This window comes from Schistocerca nitens, chromosome 10 (assembly GCF_023898315.1).
Source record: "Schistocerca nitens isolate TAMUIC-IGC-003100 chromosome 10, iqSchNite1.1, whole genome shotgun sequence".
Lineage (NCBI taxonomy): Eukaryota > Metazoa > Arthropoda > Insecta > Orthoptera > Acrididae > Schistocerca > Schistocerca nitens.
The window spans coordinates 62,473,038-62,497,455 of record NC_064623.1 but is presented as its reverse complement, the minus strand read 5'-3'; the positions used below and the strand labels follow the sequence as shown (position 1 = coordinate 62,497,455).

At 38.0% G+C, this 24,418-nt stretch overlaps 1 protein-coding gene across 1 annotated transcript in view; it reads left to right on the top strand.

Annotated features, from left to right (window-relative positions):
* LOC126210098 (nuclear RNA export factor 1-like) overlaps positions 1-23,205 on the top strand; it is a 136,754-nt gene extending 113,549 nt beyond the window's left edge. The window contains exon 14 of the mRNA XM_049939234.1: positions 20,013-23,205. Within this exon, the coding sequence (XP_049795191.1) occupies positions 20,013-20,112 (100 nt within the window). The 3' untranslated portion in view covers positions 20,113-23,205. The remainder of the gene's footprint in view (positions 1-20,012) is intronic.
* The last annotated feature ends 1,213 nt before the right edge of the window (positions 23,206-24,418 follow it).

The following is a 24,418-nucleotide window of genomic DNA, read 5'->3' as shown; positions in this document are numbered from 1 at the left end:
TGAAACTTTATCAGCATTTGAAGGGATACTTGCGCAGATTTTCTCATATAGTACTACATTATAGATAACTGCATCGTCTACAAAGTGTCTAAAGGCTTCTACTCACATTGTCTGCCAGGTCACAATATCAACAACCAGGTCTCAACGCACTTGCCTAGGGCACACATGAAGTTACTTTTACTTTTATTGATGACTCTCTGTATGAGATTAGATTAGATAAGATTTACTTTCATTCCAATTGATCCATAGTGAGGAGGTCCTCCAGGATGTAGAACATATCAGAAAAACAACACTACATGACATATATTTACAACTCAAACAAATAAGCTAATGTACCATTCCACAGGTCCCAAGTGGCAAATTCATATTCTTGAGGAAAAAACCTTGTTTCACAAAGCGCCTAGCATCCAGCGCACGTTAGTCTATCGATTATTCGTTTGACTTTGAAACGTGTCTCTGTCGGTTTTTGAACATTGTTGAACACATTCTAGGTTGATTTCTGAATGAATCGTAAGTTGGTTTGTGAATGCGTGCATAGTGTACGTGATGTCTCTTGTCAGTGGAATCCTTGTCACATCCTGCAGACAAAGAGGCTATACGAGCTGAGTAGAGTATAGCCGAACGAAAGAAAGTCAACCACTGTCTGATTATGTGGTTGATTGTGTTTGCGAATGATGAGCGTTGTTAAGATAACCAGCGAAATCCATAGATTCAGACTACCAGAGTGCGAATAAACGACTGTCAGAAATAACAGGTAAGAAAGATTACATATTATCTTCTCGGTGTATCCAAGAAAATGAAATTTTGACAGAAAATTTTTGGCCAGATCGCTATACTAGCAAGGGCCAGTTGTAGTCTCCAGCTAGCAGCTGCTTTAAGGTCTATTCTGGAAGTAGCGCAGAAAACGCGTTGTACGAACACGTAACAATGCCCAACTGGAGAATAATCGCGGGATAACTAAACTGGTGATTCTGGCAGAGTTAGTGAAGTTAATGGGCGAATAAGCTTTGACATTGGCAGGAAAAGATACAGAATTAGTGATGACAACTTTGTTTGTTAGAACAAGGAAGGAGAACAAACGGTGACATCACTTAAATTATGGAAGAATATGCCGATTCCAAATTTATATCAAAATTTCGCACTACTACTTTTCGTTCTCATGCTTGAGAAACTGGAGCATATGAATTAAATGTAAAACTATTTCCTAACGCAAAGCTTTTTGCTTGTAGTAGGCCTAATAGGCATTTGATATTGGAACTTTGTGAATTATATTCCGCCGTTTTATAAAATTGACCATTTCTGCCAAAACAGTCTCATTTATTTGGCATGTGTTACAATTGCTGCAGTATTATAAAGGCTTATTTAGTTTTTATCTCGCAGACAGTGACAAAATACAGGTAATCAGGTCGAGAAACCACACCAGTCTTGGGCCTGTTTGTAATTATAGCTTTTTCAGTGTTAGACGACATTTCGATTTTTCATGTAGCAAAACGTTTGACGAACTTTGATGAGGTAACAGATCCTTTTGCAGAAAGGAAAGCATGCCATGTAAAGCTGTAGCAAGATTAGAGAGAAAAAAATTCTAGGAACTAAGGATTCAAGAAATGTGTACTGTCTTGCTTGTCTCTTCTCTTTACTGGTTTTATGTATCCTACACTTAATTTTATGTCACATAAAGCAGCAAGTTTTTAGCTAATAGGTAAAAAAGAGTGCAAATTTTCTTAAGGTTTTCTTTTTTTAAAAAAAAGAAGAAGAAGAAGAAGAAAAAGAAGAAGAGGGGCAGGATGTCAAACTGGCTGACTGGAAGCAGGAGAGGCACCATAGGACATTTCAGTTTACACTGTCCTGAATATAGTTTGATGGCATCCATTACAAAATATACACATTTCAATTCCACACAACGAAAATAACATGTCTTACAATTCCTTGGACACGTATGTTTTGTGTATCAGACTCTTCAGAAAGATGTGTGCTACAAAATGAACACATTTTTTGAAAACTCGATTTTTTAAAAATTTTTGACGTCCTATCTCAAACGCTCTAGGGACGCCACCATCTACTATTGCCCGGGTTCGGAAATATCGTAGATACGGGTCTGATGCGCAGAGCAGTCTGAGTTACAATGGGGAAGAGGGTAGTCTCCATGTGACTCGTGTTTACATTTAGTGATTTTGCTGTTTCCTCTTTGTCTACTGCAGTCACATCAAATGAAAACAAAATAATTTCTTTGGCCGGGAGCTATCATGTGAATTAAAATACAGTCACATAATTACGGAAGGCTAAAATACATCATTAGTTTCAGATTTTATTTTATTTCCACCTTTCTGACAGTCAAGCATTAATTGCCATACAGAATAATGAAGTTATTTTTATCGGTTTGCTGAAGAAATTTTCTTTTTCACTTAGGCAGTTAATATATTTGATACAAAGGGTTTAATTTCCAACTATTGCCTAGTTTCAACTGTTCGGTGCATTTCAAGTGTATGTTATGCCATAACAAGGAACCAGACATGAGATAACAAAGTACTGGTACCCAAGGAAATTTACATCCCGAAACCACATTGAAAAGCTTAATATCAGGTCGATGCCTACTTCACTAGCAGTCTGGGACTCATTTAAAAATCAGATCTTTGATGACAAGCTATTTAGAAGAATTTATCGCCCAGAAGATCACACTTTTATGCCGTTATTAAAAAATTTACTGGTACATTTGTGTGATATATCTTAAAATGTAATACGTGCATAAAAGACCAACATTATATGTGAAAGCTTAGCTTCTCTTGCAGCGTATTGGCCTTAGAGGTCAATATTATATGTGAAAGTTTTGTTTTTCTTGTAGCAACATTATACATATATTAATTTAAACCATTAACTTTTCCTGTTCATGTGTTCGCGCTACTTAACAGTGATGTTGCTATTGGCTGACTACACCATGTGTCCGAAGCTCTGAATATCCGCTGTCATCAGCTGGCGAGATCACGTGCGGTGTTTGGTGGAATTTGAGTTTATACTTTCGTAATACAAAAATGTTACTGCACATCAAACATCTTTCCAAAAGGTGTTTTTTTCCCCTGAGTTTCGTTTTCTAAAGTGCCGGGAAATTCTACACCCATGTATAAAACCATAACCATTCAAATGATTGATAAGTAATACAGTTCCGAGAGAAAATAAACTGTTAATTAACAGGGAAAAACTGTGTTTCCACCCGGGAGAAAGTGTATTTTTAACCGGTAAATCCGGGAATTTTTTTTCCTTGTCCACGTATACACCCTGAGAAAGTTTTGCGTGTGGTAAAAATTTAATCTCTCTCGCAAAAATCTAACTACATCAATTAGGAGTGCCTGCAAATAATATAAATCCATGGTTGCAAAATAATCTCTCAATTTTTTATCTTCACTTGATAATGAAATTCAGATATACTGTTGTTGTTGTTGTTGTGGTCTTCAGTCCTGAGACTGGTTTGATGCAGCTCCCCATGCTACTCTATCCTGTGCAAGCTTCTTCATCTCCCAGTACCTACTGCAACCTACATCCTTCTGAATCTGCTTAGTGTATTGATCTCGTGGTCTCCCTCTACGATTTTTACCCTCCACGCTGCCCTCCAAAGCTAAATTTGTGATCCCTTGATGCCTCAAAACATGTCCTACCAACCGATCCCTTCTTCTGGTCAAGTTGTGCCACAAACTCCTCTTCTCCCCAATCCTATTCAATACCTCCTCATTAGTTACGTGATCTACCCACCTTATCTTCAGCATTCTTCTGTAGCACCACATTTCGAAAGCTTCTATTCTCTTCTTGTCCAAACTGGTTATTGTCCATGTTTCACTTCCGTACATGGCTACACTCCATACAAATACTTTCAGAAACGACTTCCTGACACTTAAATCTATACTCGATGTTAACAAATTTCTCTTCTTCAGAAACAATTTCCTTGCCATTGCCAGTCTACATTTTATATCTTCTCTACTTCGACCATCATCAGTTATTTTGCTCCCCAAATAGCAAAACTCCTTTACTACTTTGAAGTGTCTCATTTCCTAATCTAATCCCCTCAGCATCACCCGATTTAATTTGACTACATTCCATTATCCTCGTTTTGCTTTTGTTGATGTTCATCTTATATCCTCCTTTCAAGACACTGTCCATTCCGTTCAACTGCTCTTCCAAGTCCTTTGCTGTCTCTGACAGAATTACAATGTCATCGGCGAACCTCAAAGTTTTTACTTCTCCTTGAATTTTAATACCTACTCCGAATTTTTCTTTTGTTTCCTTTACTGCTTGCTCAATATACAGATTGAATAACATCGGGGAGAGGCTACAACCCTGTCTCACTCCTTTCCCAACCACTGCTTCCCTTTCATGCCCCTCGACTCTTATAACTGCCATCTGGTTTCTGTACAAATTGTAAATAGCCCTTCGCTCCCTGTATTTTACCCCTGCCACCTTCAGAATTTGAAAGAGAGTATTCCAATTAACGTTGTCAAAAGCTTTCTCTAAGTCTACAAATGCTAGAAATGTAGGTTTGCCTTTTCTTAATCTTTCTTCTAAGATAAGTCGTAAGGTTAGTATTGCCTCACGTGTTCCAACATTTCTACGGAATCCAAACTGATCTCCCCCGAGGTCCGCTTCTACCAGTTTTTCCATTCGTCTGTAAAGAATTCGCGTTAGTATTTTGCAGCTGTGACTTATTACACTGATAGTTCGGTAATTTTCACATCTGTCAACACCTGCTTTCTTTGGGATTGGAATTATTATATTCTTCTTGAAGTCTGAGGGTATTTCGTCTGTCTCATACATCTTGCTCACCAGATGGTAGAGTTTTGTCATGACTGGCTCTCCCAAGGCCATCAGTAGTTCTAATGGAATGTTGTCTACTCCCGGGGCCTTGTTTCGACTCAGGTCTTTCAGTGCTCTGTCAAACTCTTCACGCAGTATCTTATCTCCCATTTCATCTTCATCTACATCCTCTTCCATTTCCATAATATTGTCCTCCAGTACATCGCCCTTGTATAAACCCTCTATATACTCCTTCCACCGTTCTGCCTTCCCTTCTTTGCTTAGAACTGGGTTGCCATCTGAGCTCTTGATATTCATACAAGTGGTTCTCTTCTCTCCAAAGGTCTCTTTAATTTTCCTGTAGGCAGTATCTATCTTACCCCTAGTGAGACAAGCCTCTACATCCTTACGTTTGTCCTCTAGCCATCCCTGCTTAGCCATTTTGCACTTCCTGTCGATCTCATTTTTGAGACGTTTGTATTCCTTTTTGCCTGCTTCATTTACTGCATTTTTATATTTTCTCCTTTCATCAATTAAATTCAATATTTCTTCTGTTACCCAAGGATTTCTATTAGCCCTCGTCTTTTTACCTACTTGATACTCTGCTGCCTTCACTACTTCATCCCTCAGAGCTAACCATTCTTCTTCTACAGTATTTCTTTCCCCCATTCTTGTCAATTGTTCCCTTATGCTCTCCCTGAAACTCTCTACAACCTCTGGTTCTTTCAGTTTATCCAGGTCCCATCGCCTTAAATTCCCACCTTTTTGCAGTTTCTTCAGTTTCAATCTGCAGTTCATAACCAATAGATTGTGGTCAGAATCCACATCTGCCCCTGGAAATGTCTTACAATTTAAAACCTGGTTCCTAAATCTCTGTCTTACCATTATATAATCTATCTGATACCTTTTAGTATCTCCAGGATTCTTCCAGGTATACAACCTTCTTTTATGATTCTACAAGGCGACTTCCTCTTTCATTTCTTCCCCCGAATCCATATTCACCTACTATGTTTCCTTCCCTCCCTTTTCCTACTGACGAATTCCAGTCACCCATGACTATTAAATTTTCGTCTCCCTTCACTACCTGAATAATTTCTTTTATCTCGTCATACATTTCATCAATTTCTTCATCATCTGCAGAGCTAGTTGGCATATAAACTTGTACTACTGTAGTAGGCATGGGCTTTGTGTCTATCTTGGCCACAATACTTCGTTCACTATGCTGTTTGTAGTAGCTAACTCGCACTCCTATTTTTTTATTCATTATTAAACCTACTCCTGCATTACCCCTATTTGATTTTGTATTTATAACCCTGTAATCACCTGACCAAAAGTCTTGTTCCTCCTGCCACCGAACTTCACTAATTCCCACTATATCTAACTTTAACCTATCCATTTCCCTTTTTAAATTTTCTAACCTACCTGCCCGATTAAGGGATCTGACATTCCATGCTCCGATCCGTAGAATGCCAGGTTTCTTTCTCCCGATAACGACGTCCTCTTGAGTAGTCCCCGCCCGGAGATCCGAATGGGGGACTATTTTACCTCCGGAATATTTTACCCAAGAGGACGCCATCATCATTTACTCATCAGTAAAGCTGCATGTCCTCGGGAAAAATTACGGCTGTAGTTTCCCCTTGCTTTCAGCCATTCGCAGTACCAGCACAGCAAGGCCGTTTTGGTTAATGTTACAAGGCCAGATCAGTCAATCATCCAGACTGTTGCCCCTGCAACTACTGAAAAGGCTGCTGCCCCTCTTCAGGAACCACATGTTTGTCTGGCCTCTCAACAGATACCCCTCCGTTGTGGTTGCACCTACGGTACGGCCATCCGTATCGCTGAGGCACGCAAGCCTCCCCACCAACGGCAAGGTCCATGGTTCATGGGGGAAGTCAGATATACTATCTTCAACATTTTGATGGCAGTCAGTTATCACAAATTCCCGTGCAAACTGCATAGTTATTTCATTTAACTGGCAGTTGGGGAAGCACTGTCATTTTCCAGGTGGATACAGTTTGTCAGTTCAGTTTCTTGTGTGTGTGTGTGTGTGTGTGTGTGTGTGTGTGTGTGTGAAATATGCTCATTTTTTCTCACCTCTAGTCTGATTCAGAATCATTGGTGATATCTTCATGACCTGTATTCAGGGCCAAGACACACTATCCACAGTCCTCTGCAACATCAACATCTTCTCTCCCATGTGCATCACATGACCCTCCTCAAACCAGTGTGTCGCCTTGGATGTTGAACTCCACCCCTCTGACGGTTCCAGCTACACATCTGCCCATATTAAACCCGCTAACCACCAACAGCATTTCCACTTGCACTTGCTTTTCAACAGCTGCCATCCCATCAATGCCCAGGAATCCCTCCCATGCAGCCTGGATGGTGTACCTGCAATGATGAGATCTCCCTTGCCCAGTATGTTCGAGGTCTCACGAAGGCCTTCAAGACAGGCACTTCCCCCAAACCTAGTCAGAAAACAGATTTCCCTTGCCATACTCTCAAACACTCACTCCCACCGCCCCCAAGAATCAGGTACAAAGGAGTGCCCCCCTTATCTCACACTGAAACAACTGAACAGTATCCTTTGCTACGGCTTTGATTATCTGTCATATTGCTCTGAAATATGAACGTCTTACCTGAGATCCCTTCCACCCCTCCTAAAAACATCTTAGTACATCCCTGTGCCACTCCCTCTTGCAACTCCTTGCCACAGGAATCATATCCCTGTGAAAGACCTGAGTGCAATACCTGCTCAGTCTCCCCCCACCCAGCACTTCCTACTCGATTCCTGTTACAGGCCACCTGTGAAAGTAGCCATGTCATATACCAACTCTGCTGCATTCACTGCGCAGCTTTTTACGTCATTATGCAGGGTGTATAGGACCCGGGACAACCGGGAGATCTGGGAAAAACTGGGGAATTTTTTCATCCGGAAGAAAACCGGGAATAACCTGGGAATTTTTTAGAATTCTGGGAATTTTTCATTGTTTTAGTTTTCTCTTAAATTTTTGTGATTCTGACTGGTAAGACACACCATCCACAGTAAGAACCGAAACTAACAAAGGATATTACTGTGTCCCACTACTGCAGAATAATACTTCAACAATAAGACATAAACGAGGAAAAAAAAATGAAACTATCTTAAATTGCAAAGGAAATGCTCCATATAAGACGACACACAGTGCTCGTGCAAGTGTCTGCCAACAGCAAAATGTGTCAAAGGCTTTAGGAAGACTATGCAATGCTTCGTAACAACAAATTGCCTCCCAGGAGCGTGAAGTTACACAGAGTGTAAACAATCCGGGAAAAACCCGGGAATTTTTCATTGTTTTAGCTTTCAGTTAAATTTTTGTAATTTTGACTGGTAAGAATTGATTCTCTAGCGAAGAATGTTACTATAACCTGCTACTGGAGAATGATACTGCAGCAATAAAATATAAACAAGAGAAAAAAATAAAACTTTAGTGGCAAAGGAAATGTGCAATTTACAACAACATAACACCACAGCACGCACACATTTGTCTGCAAATAGCAAAACTATGTCAAAGGCCGTAGGCCGAAGACTATGTAATTCTTCGTAACAATAAACTGTTTGTTATGAGCATGACATCGCAACTGTTCGCATTAGGTTTGTTTGACCAGTCGCCAGCGGGCTGATGCGCATGCGCAGTTGACCTGTGTATGAGCAGTACCTTCTCAACTACTTAGAAGTGTGGCTGTTAGCTGTATAGGTATTAGCAGCAAGCAGCCAGATGCTAACGAAAAAATCTTTTCTTGTGTTCCCTAGCTGCTAGATTCGCTCATGTGCAGAGTTGTCTGAGTTGTAGTGTGGAGGGGATTAGTCTCCACATGACCCATGTTTACATTAAGTGATTTCTCTGCTTCTCTTCGTTTACAGCTCCCATGTCAAATGAAAACAAAACGGATTTCTATAAAGTGAATTAAAATACATTCACATAATTATGGAGGACAAAATTATATTTTTAGTTTGTTTTCTGATTTTATTTTATTTCGAAGTTACTAGCAGTCAAGCATTAATCGCCTTGCAGAACAATGAAGTTATTTTTGCAAGTTTGCTAAAGAAATTTGGTTTTATTAATCTTTCACCTGAGGCAGTCATTTTATTTGAAATGAAGTGTTTCATTTCACAGTATTGGTTAGTTCCAACTGTTCGCTGAATTTCAAGTGCACGTTATCATCTTCTGCCATGTGTGGCATTATGCCATAATAAAGAAACAAAAATGAGATTGTAGAGTACTGGTACTCCAACAAATTTTACATCCAAAAAACCACACTGAAAAACTTAATATCAGATGGGACCTACTTCATTGTGAATCTGGAAAAAAGCAATGTGCACTTGAAGCCAAATTATGCACTTCAGCATGGTTTACGAAATTCTGATGCTCTTGGGAGTATCCTCTGATGCCCTGTTTCTTTTATGGTGTAATGTAAGCTCTCTTAGTGCTTTATACATATTTACATGTCAGCTTCCTACACCACTGCAGCTGCTCACACACAATAATGCCTGTTTTCTGGCGCTCTCTGGTAACTGGTAAATCGAACCTATTTCTAACAGTCTCCAGATAGTATTACGAACAGTGGTTCGAAAAGTGTTACTTTCAAAGTAAATTTCTTGTTACACAAGATGAATTGTTACGTGTGAGAAAGTGGGTTGGATTTCTAAATCACAGAGCGTTTAAAGTTTAGCAGTTTGATGACCAGCCACTTGCAAGAATTTCGAGCCCAGGCATTTATGTCATAATTTTAAATTTATTGGCACATTTGTGTGATGTATCTTAAAGTATAACACATGCAAAAACAGCTCAATATTAGATGTTGAAGATTAGCTTTGCTTGTAGCTATCCTATGTACATTAATATAAACCGTTAATTTTTCCCCTTTGTGTGTTCGCGCTACGTAACCAGTGCTCTTTCTATTGGCTGACTATAACACGTGTCTTACGCTCTGAATATCTGTTGTCATCGGCTGACGAGATCACGTGGCATGAGATACTGTATGATTGGCTTACAAGAGGACATCGCAACCTTGGTTTCAACGCTCCATAAACTAACACACTGTGTTTGGTGCAATTCGAATTTATGCTTTCGTAATACGAAAATATGCAGCGTATGTTGCTGCAAATCAAAGGTCTTTCCAAAACTTCTCTCTTTGTTTTTCATTAAGTCTTTCCAAAACTTTGTTTCACAAAGCGCCTAGCATCCAAGGCACGTTGGTCTATCGATTATTCATATGATTTTGAAACTCATCCCTGTTAGTTTTTGAACACATTATAAGTTGATTTCTGAATGCGTGCGTAGTGTATGTGATGTCTCTGCCAGAGGAATCCTTGTCGCATCTAGAAATGAACTTTCCTACAGACAAAACGGGACAGGGCTATAAGAGCTGAGCGGAGTATAGCCAAACAGATGAATGCCGATCGCTGTCTGATAATGTGGTTGATTGGGTTTGCGAATTATCATCTTTGTTATAATTACTAGCTAAATCAATAGATCCATACTATCAGAATGGAAATAAACGACTAAGTAGAATAATAGGTGAGAAATATTATGTATTATCTTCTCAATGTATCCAAGAAAATGAAATTTTGACAGAAAATTTTTGGCCAGATCGCTACACTAGTAAGAACCAGTTGTACAGTCCCTGGCTAGCAGCCGCTTAAGTTGTATTCTGGAAGTAACGCGGAAAACGTGTTGTATGAACATGTAATAACGCCTAACAGGAGTATAATCACGGGATAACAAAACCTGTGGCTCTGGCAGGGTTAGTGAAGTTAAAAACCTGTGATTTTTGGAAGGGTTAGTGGAGTTAATTGGTGAACAAATTTTGACAATGGCAGGAATAGCTACAGAATTGGTGATGACAAGATAGTTTGTTAGAACGAGGAAGGGAAGAAACGCGGACATCACACAAGTTACGGAAGAATATGACAATTCCAAATTTATATCAAAATTTCGTAATACTACTTTTCGATCTCATGCTTGAGAAACTGGTGCATATGAATGAAATGTGAAACTATTTCCTAACATAAAGCTTTTTGCTTGTAGTAGGCTTAATAGCCATTTGGTATTGGTACTTCGTGAATTGTATTCTGTTGTGTAATAAAAATGACCATATGTGCCAAAACAGTCTCATTTACGTGGTGTGTGTTACAAAATTGCTGCAATATTAGAAAGGCCTATTTTGTTTTATCTAGCAGACAGTGACAAAATAGACATAATCAGGTCGAGAAACCACACCAGTCTCTGGTATTATTTGTAGTAACAGCTTTTTCAGTATTGGATAACGACATTTCGATTTTTCATCTAGCAAAACGTTTGACGAACTTTGATGAGGTAATAGATCCTTTCGCAGAAATTAGAGAGAAAAAAATACTAGGAGCTAAGGATTGAAGAAATGTGTCCTTTTTCTTGTCTCTTGTCTTTATTAGTTTTATGTATCCTATATTTAATTTTATGTCACACAAAACAGCAAGTTATTAGCTAATAGGCAATAAAGAGAGCAAATTTTCTGAAGAGTTATGTTCTCCCAGTTACAAACAATCCCATCCCCTATTAATTGCAAGATTTTTTTTCAAAGAGGGGCAGGCTGTCAAAGCGGCTGACTAGGAGCTGGAGAAGCACCACAGGACATTTCAGTTTCCACTGTCCTGAATATAGTTTATGGCATCCATTGCAAAATATACACGTTTCAATTCCACACAGCAAAATACAGTGAAGTGCGATAGAAGAATGCTCTATGAGGTGCTGTGGCACTGCACTTTGGCACACTTAAGACCAAATAGCATGTCTTACATTTCCTCACTACACATATGTTTTATGTTTCATGTTTCAGATTTTTCAGAAATATGTGGGCTACAAGATGAACATATTTTTGAAAATTCGATTTTTTTTTTTATTATTGACCCGGTTAGTAAATATCGTAGACCTGGGGCTAATGGGCAGAGCAGTCCGAGTTACAGTGGGTAGTCTCCACGTGCCCCATGTTTACATTTAGTGATTTTGCTGTTTCCCCTTCCTTTACGCTCACGTCAAATGAAAACAAAACAGATATCTGTGACCAGGAACTACCAAGTGAATTAAAATACATTCACATAATTATGGAAGGCTAAACTATGTTATTAGTTTCAGATTTTATTTTATTTCCACCTTTCTGAAAGTCAATCAATCGCCTTGCAGAACAATGAAGTTATTTTTGTCTGTTTGTTAAAGAAATTTTACAGTACTGGCCAGTTTCAACTATTCGCTGCATTTCAACACGTTTTCATCTTCTAGCACATATGGCATTATGCCATAATAAAGAACCAAACATGATAGAATACTGTACTGGTGCTCCAAGAAAATTTACATCCCGAAAACATTGAAAAGCTTAATATCAGGTCAAGATCTACTTCATGGGGACTCTGGACGTACGAATGTGCGTTTTAAGTATGCACTTTAAATGTGCACATTTTAGTATGGTTCACGAAATTCCGATGCTCTTGGAGAACCCTCTGATGTCTTGTTTCTTTTATGATACATTGATCGTTTCATGTTTTACACGTACATACATACGGGCTTCCTACGTCATGGTAGCTGCACAAGCGTTTCGTCACAGGGTTATTTGGTAAGCATGACAGCGTTGCAGATATTTTTAGCAAACTCAAGTGGCAGACTCTGCAAGAGAGGCACTCTGCATCACGGTGTAACTTGCTGTCCAGGTTTTGAGAGGGTGCGTTTCTGGATGAGGTATCGAATATATTGCTTCCCCCTACTTATACCTCCCGAGGAGATCACGAATGTAAAATTAGAGAGATTCGAGCACGCATGGAGGCTTTCCGGCAGTCGTTCTTCCCGCAAACCATATGCGACTGGAACAGGATAGTGGGGTAATGACAGTGGCATGTGAAGTCCCCTCCGCCACACACCGTTGCGCCCTCCACCACACACCGTTGCATGGTTTGCGGAGTATAAATGTAGATGTAGATGTAGAAGCGTGGTGTCGCCTGTTATCTGCACTCTGGCAATTGCTGAAACGAACCGATTTCCAACAGGTTGCAGGAAAATATTGCAAATGGTGGTTTGAGAATCATTACTTTCAAAGTAAATATCCTTTTACGTAAGGTGAACTATGTTCGAGAATGTACCATGAATTTCTTAAATCACAGAGCGTTTGACTCTCATTTAAAAATCTTTTTTTTTTATGACGAGTCATTTAGAAGAATTTGAACCCTGAAGATCAGACAGTTATGTCATTATTAAAAATTTTACTGTCACATTTGTGTGATGTATCTTAAAGTGTAACATGCATGAAAAAGCTCAAAATTATATGCGAAAGCTTAGATTCCCTTGCAGCTTATTATCTTTAGAGACCAATATTATATGTGAAAGCTTTGCTTTTCTTGTAGCAGCACTATGTAAATTAATTTAAACTGTTACCTTTCCCTGTCTGTGTGTTCGTGCTACTTAACAGTGATGTTGCTGTTGGCTGACTGCACCACCCATGTTCTATGCTCTGAATATCCGCTCTCATCAGCTGGTGAGATCACGTGACATGAGCTATGACTGGCTTACAAAACCGCATCGCAATCTCGATTTCAATGATTCGGAAAGTAACATGTGGTATTTAGTGGAATTCCAATGTATACTTTCGTAATACGAAAATATGCAGTGTACATGTTGCTGCACATCAAAGATATTTCCAAAACGTGTCTTTTTTTCCCCTGAGTTTCTTTTTGTAAAGTGCTGGAAAATTCTACGCCCGTGTATAAAATCATAACCATTCAAAGGAATGATAAGTTTTGCAGTTCCAAGAGAAAATATACTGTCACTTGACACGGAAGAAGCGTGTTTTCACCCACAAGAAAGTGTATTTTTAACCGGCAAATCTGGAATTTTTTTTACTTGTTCGTTTATACACCCTGTTATGACAACCAACTTGATGTCCATAAGAATGAATGGCCACTGCCACTGTGGCCAAGAAGGAAGTTGACCACCCAGTGGTACAACATGCAGCTGAGCAAAATGTGCTCAATTTAAGTGGCTGCTTCATGAAATGGGATCTTTCCCTCCATCACCAGCTTTTTTGAACTACACAGACGAGAGTTATCTTGCAATGCATGCTTTGCTCCTGTAACACTCTCAGCCTCAATTTACATTAACCTACTACCCTGACACCTTCCACCCTACAGTTTCCCCTACCTCTATCCTATTACCCCTTCCATTCACACCACCTTCATCGTGCACCTGCCACCCCTCCCTCCCCATATTCCAAGCCAACCAACCATTTGTCTTTCTTGAAGCCACTAGCTACCCTCCACCAACCCCGCTTCCTGCCTCACGTCCCTCCCTCCCTCCTCTCACCCCCATCTCCTCTCTCCTTGCCTCTCTTCTCCCCTTGCCTCCCCCCCCCCCCCCCAATTCATGAGATCAAATTTGTAAAAATCATTCTAGAACACCCCCTGTGTCTTAATACGTTCATGATATTAATTAATCTTTGTACAGTAGGTGCCAAGTACCTAGAGAGACTATCATGAGAGACATGGTTCATTACAGACTTAAGTTTTATTTTATCTTCACTGTACTTGCCTTATGTATCTCTACAATGTTGCTAACAAGTCATCTGTTGTTGAAAATAGTGTTTTGGATGATTTTTTTTGGCAACACATAATACAGTAAACCCCTCTTTTTAACTAATTTCTGGAAACTTGATTTATTTTGTTTTCTTTTTCCATGAGGTTTTTCCTTAAATAGGAGTTCACCTGACCAGAATTTAATTTCAAAACTTATTAACTATTAATTAAATCACAAGCTGTTATCTGCTGTGAATCAGAATGTTGCTTAGAAAGAACTCAAGAGATTTGCACTCTTTTATATGAAAAATAATTAGTTGGTATTCATGCTTTAAAGAATGTATTAAAATACAGAAGACATTAGTCTGTCTTCAGTATGCCTGATTAAAGTGCACACTTCAACATGTTAACTCGGTCTGACAGCTTCTATTTCTTCTCCTAAAATGTCTTCACGAATTCACTGTGTTGCTTTTTACATTTCTCTCTATTGTTATCCAGTATTGTTGTCGAGAGAGAGAGAGAGAGAGAGAGAGAGAGAGAGACCTCTCTGAATAATTGATTTGCTGTTAGGGTTCCAAAGGCTGTGTGTTCTCTGATGGCATTCATTTCTTCCAAGTCTTGCTTAACTTCTTCTGACCACGTGATTTTTATCTTTTTTGAAATTATAATACTGCGTAGTGTTCATTTTTCCCCATATTTTGCAGATGTGAGCTAGAATTTAGACTTCCACGCATTGCATAAGTGCACTTGCCCATTGCTGCATATAAATTCTAAGTTTTTCTTTTACTGCATATACTCTTTATATATAGTGGGACCATAAATTTTCCTTAGAATTTCTCTCTCTTCCTTCGGAGTTTCATAAATTTTTGAATGGTCTGCTAGAGATGTAGTTTCTGAGGCATACAGTGCTTAAGACAAGATAAGTCTTGTAATGCTGAAATTGTGTGTTACAGGATATCTCTTGTTTATTGTAATGATTCAAAGTTACTCTGTTAACTTTCTGGGGGCTAGTGGCTCTTCCTAATCTGGCTTTACTATATTAGTAGAGATGGTTCTATGATTTATCAAAGATATTTAAACATCACACACATGAATCTGTCCCATATTTTGTTTTTATTGGGAATCTTTTGATATAAATTTTCCATCAAATGAGTCTTATCATATTATATTTAGGAGACATGATTGATGCTATCTCGTGTAACTTCTCTGTGGTGTACTTGGTTTCCTCGCTGATCTTAGTGAAGATAGCTAGATCGTCAGCAAAAGGTAGGCACTTCACATTGAATATCTGTTCCCACTTCCCAATGTTTATACTCCCATACTCCGTTGGCTTTGTCTAATAGTATGTTAAACAAAAGAGGGGAGAAGCCACCCCCTTCTTGAACTCCTGTACTTACTTCTAAAGGGTGAGATATTTTCCCAAGAAACTTCACTTGAGATGTTTTGAGAGTCTGCCTGCTTACTCTGAGCTCTTCGAAAGTGTCCAAAATGGTTTGCCTGTCAAGAGTTATATGCCTTTTTAAAGTCAACATGGGTGACATGTGTTGGTATTAGACATATCCTTAATATTGCGTTAAGACGCCCTACTTTTCCATATCCTGCTTGATATTCACTGATCAACTGTTTGCTGTTCAACTCTATTTAAGAGAGCGTTTGGTAGACCCTTGCAAATAGCTGACAGAATAAATAGGCCTCTGGAGTTGTTGGGGTCTCCTCTATAACCATTTTATGCAGCGGATGTATAATAACTTTCTTCCAGTTAATTGGACTCATTTCAGTTTTCCTTATTTCTGTTAAGAGTGTTCTTCCTGTGGTGTCATCTCCTCCTGTTTTTAACGTTTCTGTAGTTATGTCAGTCTCTCTTGGTGCTCTGTTATTTTTAAGTGATTTAATTTCCTCTCTTGCTTCTTGAAGTGTTGAGGACTGTGAGATGGGGTTTGCTAAAGGTTTTTCGAAATTCAGGCAGACATTATTTTATTTGGATTTCTTTTTTATTTGACAAATAATACTGGGTGCACATAAGGGAACTTAAAGAAAATTTCTAAAATAATTTCTTTGTTTTATGTAAAATTATAAAAAAATTAGTGTCCTCATGTCTTCCAGTATAATGTAGTGCTGGGTGTTGCCAGATGGTTGATGCTGCAAGAATTAACTGAACTGAGCAAAACTAGCTCCTTGCAGTGTAAAGTCCTTGGACAGCAACAGAAAAGTCCTTCCAGGTGAATCCTCATTTCATTATCGTCATCTTAATAGCTACAACCTACATCATAATTTCTTCTGTCTTGTTCCTTCACAAGAGAATTACACACTTAATGTATATCCCTCTAAGGTACGAAAGGCAAGCTGCCTTGAGAAACAATCGTGAAGTGAAGTGTCTCACTACGTAAAATGTCTGTAATGACTTTCTATTCTTCTTCTTGGAAGTTCCAACAAAACTGTAATGGATATTGGGGGAAAAACATCTACTGCAACTGATACTGTACAATATCCATTTTCATAACTGAGTTTCACTCGTGGAATGAATTTCCTTCTTCTTCTTCTTCTTCTTCTTCTTCTTCTTCTTCTTCTTGTCTGAAGTGCAGATACTAGTTTCATGCTGCCCTCCACACTACTCTATCCTGTGCAAGTTTCTTCATCTCCGAATAACTACTGCAACCTACATCCTTCTGAATCTGCTTCATGTATTCATCTCTTGGTCTCCCTCTAAGATTTTTACCCTCCACACTTCCCTCCAGTACTAAATTGGTGATCCCTTGATGCCTCGGAACATGTCCCACCAACTGTTCCCTTCTTCTAGTCAAGTTGTGCCACAAACTTCTCTTCTCCCCAATCCTATTCAATACTTCCTCATTAGTTATGTGATCTACCCATCTAATCTTCAGCATTCTTCTGTAGCACCACATTTCAAAAACTTCTATTCTCTTCTTGTCTAAGCTATTTATCGTCCATGTTTCACTTCCATACATGGCTACACTCCATGCAAATACTTTCAGAAAAGACGTCCTGACACTTAAATCTATACTTGATGTTAACAAATTTCTCTTGCCATAGCCAGTCTACATTTTATGTCCTCTCTACTTCGACTGTCGTAATTTATTTTGCTCTCCAAATAGCAAAATTCATTTCTAATTTCCTAATCTAATCTCTCGGCATCACCTGATTCAATTGGACTACATCCCACTATCCTCGTTTTGCTTTTGTTGATGTTCATCTAATACCCTCCTTGCAAGTACCAGCATAGCAAGGCCTTTTTGATTGATGTACAAGGCCAGATCAGTCCTATCATCCAGACTGTTGGCCCTGCAATTGCTGAAAAGGCTGCTGCCCCTCTTCAGGAGCCACATGTTTGTCTGGCCTCTCAACAGATAACCTTCTGTTGTGGTTGCACCTACGGTACAGCTATCTGTATCATTGAGGCATGCTAGCCTCTCCACCAGCGGCAAGGTCCATGGTTCATGGAGGGGATTAAAGACCCTAATGTCATTTAAACTGAGCATGTTTCTGGATCAATATCCTTGCATCAGCTGTAGCAAAATATTGTTCTTCCACTATTCCACTGCATAACTTTCTCCATTTTTAAGATACTTTTTTTTGTTACGTAGTCAGATGTTAAATGTGAGTCATCTTCATTCCTGATCGCAAGCATGATTTCTTTGTCTTCTGTTTTCACTCAATTTTAAGAAGATGGAAATCCCTGAATTATTTTTCATATTCAACGCAGAGCAACATTGTTTCATTATTCAGGAAGGTTTTTCGATAAAATTGTATGTGCTTTCCATGGTGGGGAGTTTAAAATTACGACCGTTATTAACATTGCAAATAAGTCTTTTCCTGTTGCGTAGTATATTTACTGACACACAAATATCAGCTACCCCATCCAATATGTTTGTGAACAACAGAAAATGTTTATTATTTCATTTTTACCCTATATATGCCAGTCATAGTTTTTGTTTAATTTAACTTGTCCGTATTTCATTTCAAGAAATAATCCCCATTTGTGAATTAGGTTGAACTTTTTGTCGTATAATGGAAGACACACTTGAAATCGCAATAATTTCGCAAAGTGCATCCTGAATGAGACATATTAAATAAAAATCGTGATTGGCAGGAGCAAAACTTTAGATATCAAAAACGAAACCATTGTTTCTCATTACAGATTTTTACAGTCATTGTATGACTGAAACAATAAAGAAAACATGTTGTGTTTGCATTATTAAATTTCAAGACAATGTCTTTGACATCAGATTGTATGCATTACATCCTATGGTGCATCCAGATTTGGGTGGCATCTTTTGCTTTTTCATTCTTGCCATGCAAAAAATGTTTAGCATAGTATTCACTTGGACCCAGCTTTCTATATTTAGAACTTCATACCAACAGAAAAGTGGAGTTCATTAACAATTAATTTAAAGAAAACTGTTCATATGGCAGTTTCGCCAGGACTGAGTGAAACATTTATTAGTTGCAGGAATTTATTAAAAATGGTTTGTTAATACAAACTGGTACTCAAACTCAGTTATGCTTGTTCATTATAAATTGCTTCAGAGGTAAGGCATTGTGGGTGGTTTCATTGTTTTGAATTCAAGATTTGTTCTTCCACAAGTGTGATTATTTTTCCTTTCAGTTTCCAAAGCCCTATTGGGACTTCAGTATACAGCAATCCTCATTAACAATTCACTTACATTATCATGATTACAGCACTGATTTTGAATCAGCATTGCCTTTGGAATCAACTTAATTGTTCTTTTTTGTTGTTTTTAGTTTTTATTGTTACTTTTGTCAGGTAAATGGTGATTTTTTTCCAGATTGTTAAAAGCTTGTCGGTTGTTGTTGTGGCAATAAATAAAAGTGAAAAACCTCAATGTAATCTCCATCCCAACTGCAGTATTTCATGTAAGTTTCCTGCATTCTTTTGAGACACTTTTGCAGCAGCTCTGCCATGACATTTTGAAATGATGGAAAAATTAGATGTTTTTCCTGTTATATTCTTTGCTCTGAAGTGAAGTTTGTTGGCTCAGTTTTTGTTTGTACATAGTTTCATTATGTTTAGCCTTTTGTGCAAAATGTATTGTGTTGTCAGGTGTAATGTCCATCATGTATGGAGTCATCCAGATAGACAGGTATTGCAATCTCCAACAAATTTCAGAATGTATTCCATCACTGATTGCTGTCTTAGGTCAACCAAAATGTTTCTAATGTTCAACTCCACCCTGATCGTAATAAACCATTTGTGCCATTCAAACACTGCACATGTGACATCTGTTATCACTAAATATTTTGTTAACAATTGAATTAAATACATTCCCCTGGAGATTGTTTTCCTTAAATTTCATAAAAGGCTAATTCACTGTCGACTCAAAAAACCTGAAGAGTGAACTGTAATTGTTAGAAATGTAAACCCAAGAGAATGGATTCTGAAGTTAAAATTAACTATAATCCCAAATAAATCTCCCCCTCCCCAAAAAATAAACAAAGGCAAATTCTTTTCAATTGCTGCAGCTTGTAATTTAGCTCCCTCTTTCTTTGTATTGTTTGGTAAAAGAGTAGCGTCAGTTTCAGATTACTGATAAATTAGCACATTTTGCTGTCTACTGTCAGGTAAACAGTGCATGCTGAGATTATTGTTTTGTTGTTTTGAAACTTATTTGTATGCCATATTTTGCAGATGCCTGGATGACACAAATTGGGACCCACAAACAGCACTGAATGCCTTCACAGAGCTCAGTAGTAAAGGCTTAGTTCCTGCAGAGGCATTTGTGAAATAGCCATTTTGATATTCGGTCTTAATAACAGTTTGAGAATGCCAACATTCCACTCGCATGTTGCCTGTTGTGGTAGTGACAGCAGTGAATTTTCTTCATTATGAAGCTCTGGTGTTGATCCTAGAGTGAATTTTGGTGAAGCCTTTACTAAGGCCGTATTGTAAATTTTTTATAAGTGTGAGAAAGATGTAACAATGTCCGTTTCACTATTTTTGTAATGTGATTTGCTTCAGATGCCAATCACTGTGCTGTTGCATGATACTGTAAATCACAACATCTTTATAAATTTCTCATTCTTGTAAGATATTAAGGAAAACATTCTGGAATAGCAATGACAACAAAAAAATTTTCAGTTGGGCCACATAATGTTTCAGAACAGAAATATGATTTTTTTTTACATATTTGAATATATTTTTACATACTAAGTATGTGTTGTACATATACATACCATAGTTGTTAAGTTATGTATGTCTTGAAATGCTGTAGTTGTAAGTAAATTCATTTAAAAAAAAAAAGCTGCATCATTTCCATATCTGATACTTGCTTTTATGTGCAAACACTGTTACAAAGTGCATCAGTGTTAGTAAAAATTAACCATGTTCATAATACCACATTGTTAAATGGTAATTACAATTTTTGATGGATGATTCTTATGAGTTCATTTTAATAAGGTGAATTACTTATAATAAGTTTCTCCATTTTGGTTTCCTGGAATATGAAAGTTTGTTGGAAAACTGTTTATCTAAATTTTATTTTAAATCTCCCCCCCCCCCTCCCCCCCCCCTCTCTCTCTCTCTCTCTCTCTCTCTCTCTCTCTCTCTCTCTCTCTCCATCCATCCCACTTTCAAAAAAATCTCTTTCTGTCACCAGTCTTTCTCTTTCTGTTACCAGTCTTTCTACCCCACTCCCAAAAAAATCTTTGTGTCGCCACCTTTCCAAATTATATCAAAATCTCAAAAATAACAACAGATTAGGGGGATTTAGATCATTCCTTAACACTATTAATATGTAATCTTACAGTGTTTGAACTGTTCTATTGTAGAGCGTACTAACCTATATCTTCAAAACCTCTTTGTTCATCTATTTCTAAAGTGGTTAATGCAGGCAATCTTGGATTCAAATTACTGAAGACATAGTTTTAAGGAATGGCTTCAGTCCCTCCTGACTGTGGGTAATTATGTAATATTGGTGAAAACCCATCATGTGTTTAAAGTGTAGCTTTGTGTGTTTTATCTTTAATAGCTTGGGAACAGAAATCTGCATGGTAATAATTTCTTGCTTTTGTGTCGTCCCTTCCCCCTATCTTCAATCATACTGCGAATGAAAAAAATTCGCTGTATCGTGTGTACAGAGCAGGATTTTTCGAGATATTTCAACTTGTGCGGTATGTGTGTAAATGGAGTAGTGTTGTGTAAATTACTCCCACTTTGACCTCCAGAAACTGTATCTCTCTACTGTTGGACTTCAGTATCTTATAGTGACAGGGGTGTGGAATGTGGACCACATCCCATTAAAATCTCTCCTATGTCGACGGATTCTACCTTCTGCTTGCTCCACGTGTAAGAGTTTCATCATCGGTGGCTGTGATTGTAGGAAGAGAAACCTTCCTCAGCAGAATATTCACGCAGCCATTATGTTATTGATGAGTGGTGTAGTGTCTTATAACACTACAAGTTGTTGTTATTGGTGACTGGCAGCGTCGTAAAGGACACGAAATTCAAGTGACAATGAAAGGAAAGGTAGGAGAGGTGGTGGTGGCTACAGTGATAGTGGAGGAGGAGGAGGAGCAGAAAAGGAGAAACTGGAAGAGGAAATGAACAGTACATTATACATTAAAAAAGAGTAGAAGCAAAAAATGCTGAATTTGGTTTCTGTTTATAGACTGACTGGTGTCCAGCAGAGAACTTAATTTTTAAAAAAATTTATCCTGTTCTATCACTATGAGGTTATTGATTAGCCATACAGATTTCTGTTCCACTTTTGCATTTTTTCATATTAAATGTTCTTATCTCAACAAATCAAATGTAGCTGGAAGTCCAAAAAGTAATGCTCTTGTTCCTGTATACACTGTAGGGTTAACCTTCTGTGTTTAATGTCTGGAACAATAATTAATTTGCTTTTTGAGCTTCAAGTTACATTCTCAAAATAAATATGTAACAATACCCAGAGTGGGTTACCTGAGTTTGTTGAAAGTCGGCTATTCTTAGCTTTCTCCCTCCATTCTGTTTCACTGCCACTCTATTTTGTAATTATATTTTTGTGATGATGTAGAATGTGTTATGTTTATAGCAAACTGCAACTGTCACCATACTCGCTGAATCTAGCCTAATATTGTAGAGTGTGTTTGTGGTATGTGAATTGCGTAATGCACAACACAAATGGGGAAATAGGAAGAGAATATAGTGTTCTTGTGATTATAGTTCCTGGCACTGTCCAGTCATATGTAGCACAGTGAAAGAAATGTTTGAGGCATGATTCATGTTTCTGAAATAAACTTCTGTATGCACATACAAAGAAAAATTCCAGTATTTTGACTTTATTTAAATGTTCCAAGATTTATTAGAATTTTGTATGTGACTAAAACATTGTTTCAAACATTGGATTTCACTGGGCTACATATGAGTGCTTGTACCTGAATGCTTAGTGTTAATATGATTTGTCAGTTGTGGATCAGTTGAATAACATTTGTTGTTTTAGTTAGTTTTTTTTTTCTTTTCCTTCCATAATGAAAAACTTATTTCCAAATTTTAGTGTCATTTTTCCGGAGTAGAAATACAATAATTGTTATTCATGTGGTCTGCAGCTGCCACAATTAGTGAAATCTGTTAATAAAATAATTTGATAGGAAATGAATGCAGCATTGCTTGTATAGTAAAGTGGCATACAGAAATGTTAAAACTTCCTGACTTTCTGGGTGGTGTGACGATGATATTTTAATTGTAAAAATGTTGTTGAGGTGGGCACTTTCATTGTGTGGTTTATTATTTCCGAATATGCAGAGACATATATAATTGATATATAAATGAATAAATACTAATCATCTATGTCATTGTGAAAATAAAAATTTATTTTATAAAATTTTGTTTGCCTTATTGTGTACAAGCATTTCATTGAATTGTTTATCTCTCTGTACAATCTAGTGAATTAAATGATGCAGTGGTCAAGTCACTGTAGTCAAATTCCGGAGGATCAGTGTCAAATCATTGCCTCTGTCCCCTGATATTGGTTTTAAGTGGTTCCCAGGGGAACATCAGGTGAACATTGGTGTGAGTCTTGTAATGAGCTGCAGTGTCGCATACAAAGATGGATACTAGGTGCAGGGAAGAAGTTGGAAGTAATATTGGAGTATTAAGCACTAGTTTTGAATCAAGATGCACTGACGGTGAGTTTCAGATTATTTGTGGGTTGATGTTGAAGATTAAAACATGAAAGAAATCACACCCTGAACACTGAAAAGTGCAAAAAGGTTGAGAAAATAATGATCATCATATGGAAAGGAGGCAGTGGTGTACATTAAGTGAGTACTAAAATTATATGCAGTTACGTGTAATTTAAAAGAAACTACAGGAAAAAGCATTAAAAACTGGACATCAGTTGGCTATGGAAGAAAACTGAGAATATCAAAGAAAGTGATGTACGTGGAGACCAAGTCAGTTGGAACAGCAAGCAATCATAGTCTGTATCTAGTGTCCTTGTATGTATTGGCTCGTCTATTCCATTCAAAAATGTATTTTACTCATCTTTTTCTTTTCTTTCATATTCCATTTTTTTCTCTTTACATTGCTTGCAATATGCAATTTTCTTAACATCCACTGAGCGAGGTGGCCCAGCGGTTAGCACACTGGACTCACTTTCGGGAGGACGACAATTCACTCCCGCATCCGGCCATCCTGATTTAGGTTTTCTGTGATTTCCCTAAATTGCTTCAGGCAAATGCTAGGATGGTTCCTCTGAAAGGGCATGGCCGACTTCCTTCCCTAATCTGATGAGACCGATGGCCTCGCATTTTGGTCTCCTCCCTCCGAATCAGCCTCAACCCTTAACATCCAATGCAAGTATAACACGCAAAAATAAACGAGATCTGCTATTTAAAAAGAAAGAAGCTACTGCTTCTTCATTTACCGATATGAAATATTTGCTCTTATTGTTAGCGAAAGATGTACCCCGACTGATATTTGTCATAGAACAGAAGTTTCTGAGCTATAAGAACGCACATATCTGGTAGTTGTACTTGTCTCACAGCTTAACGTGAATCTTCAGTTTTGTGTTTAATTTCTCTTTTAGTTTATAGTAATTCTCAGTGTCTGCC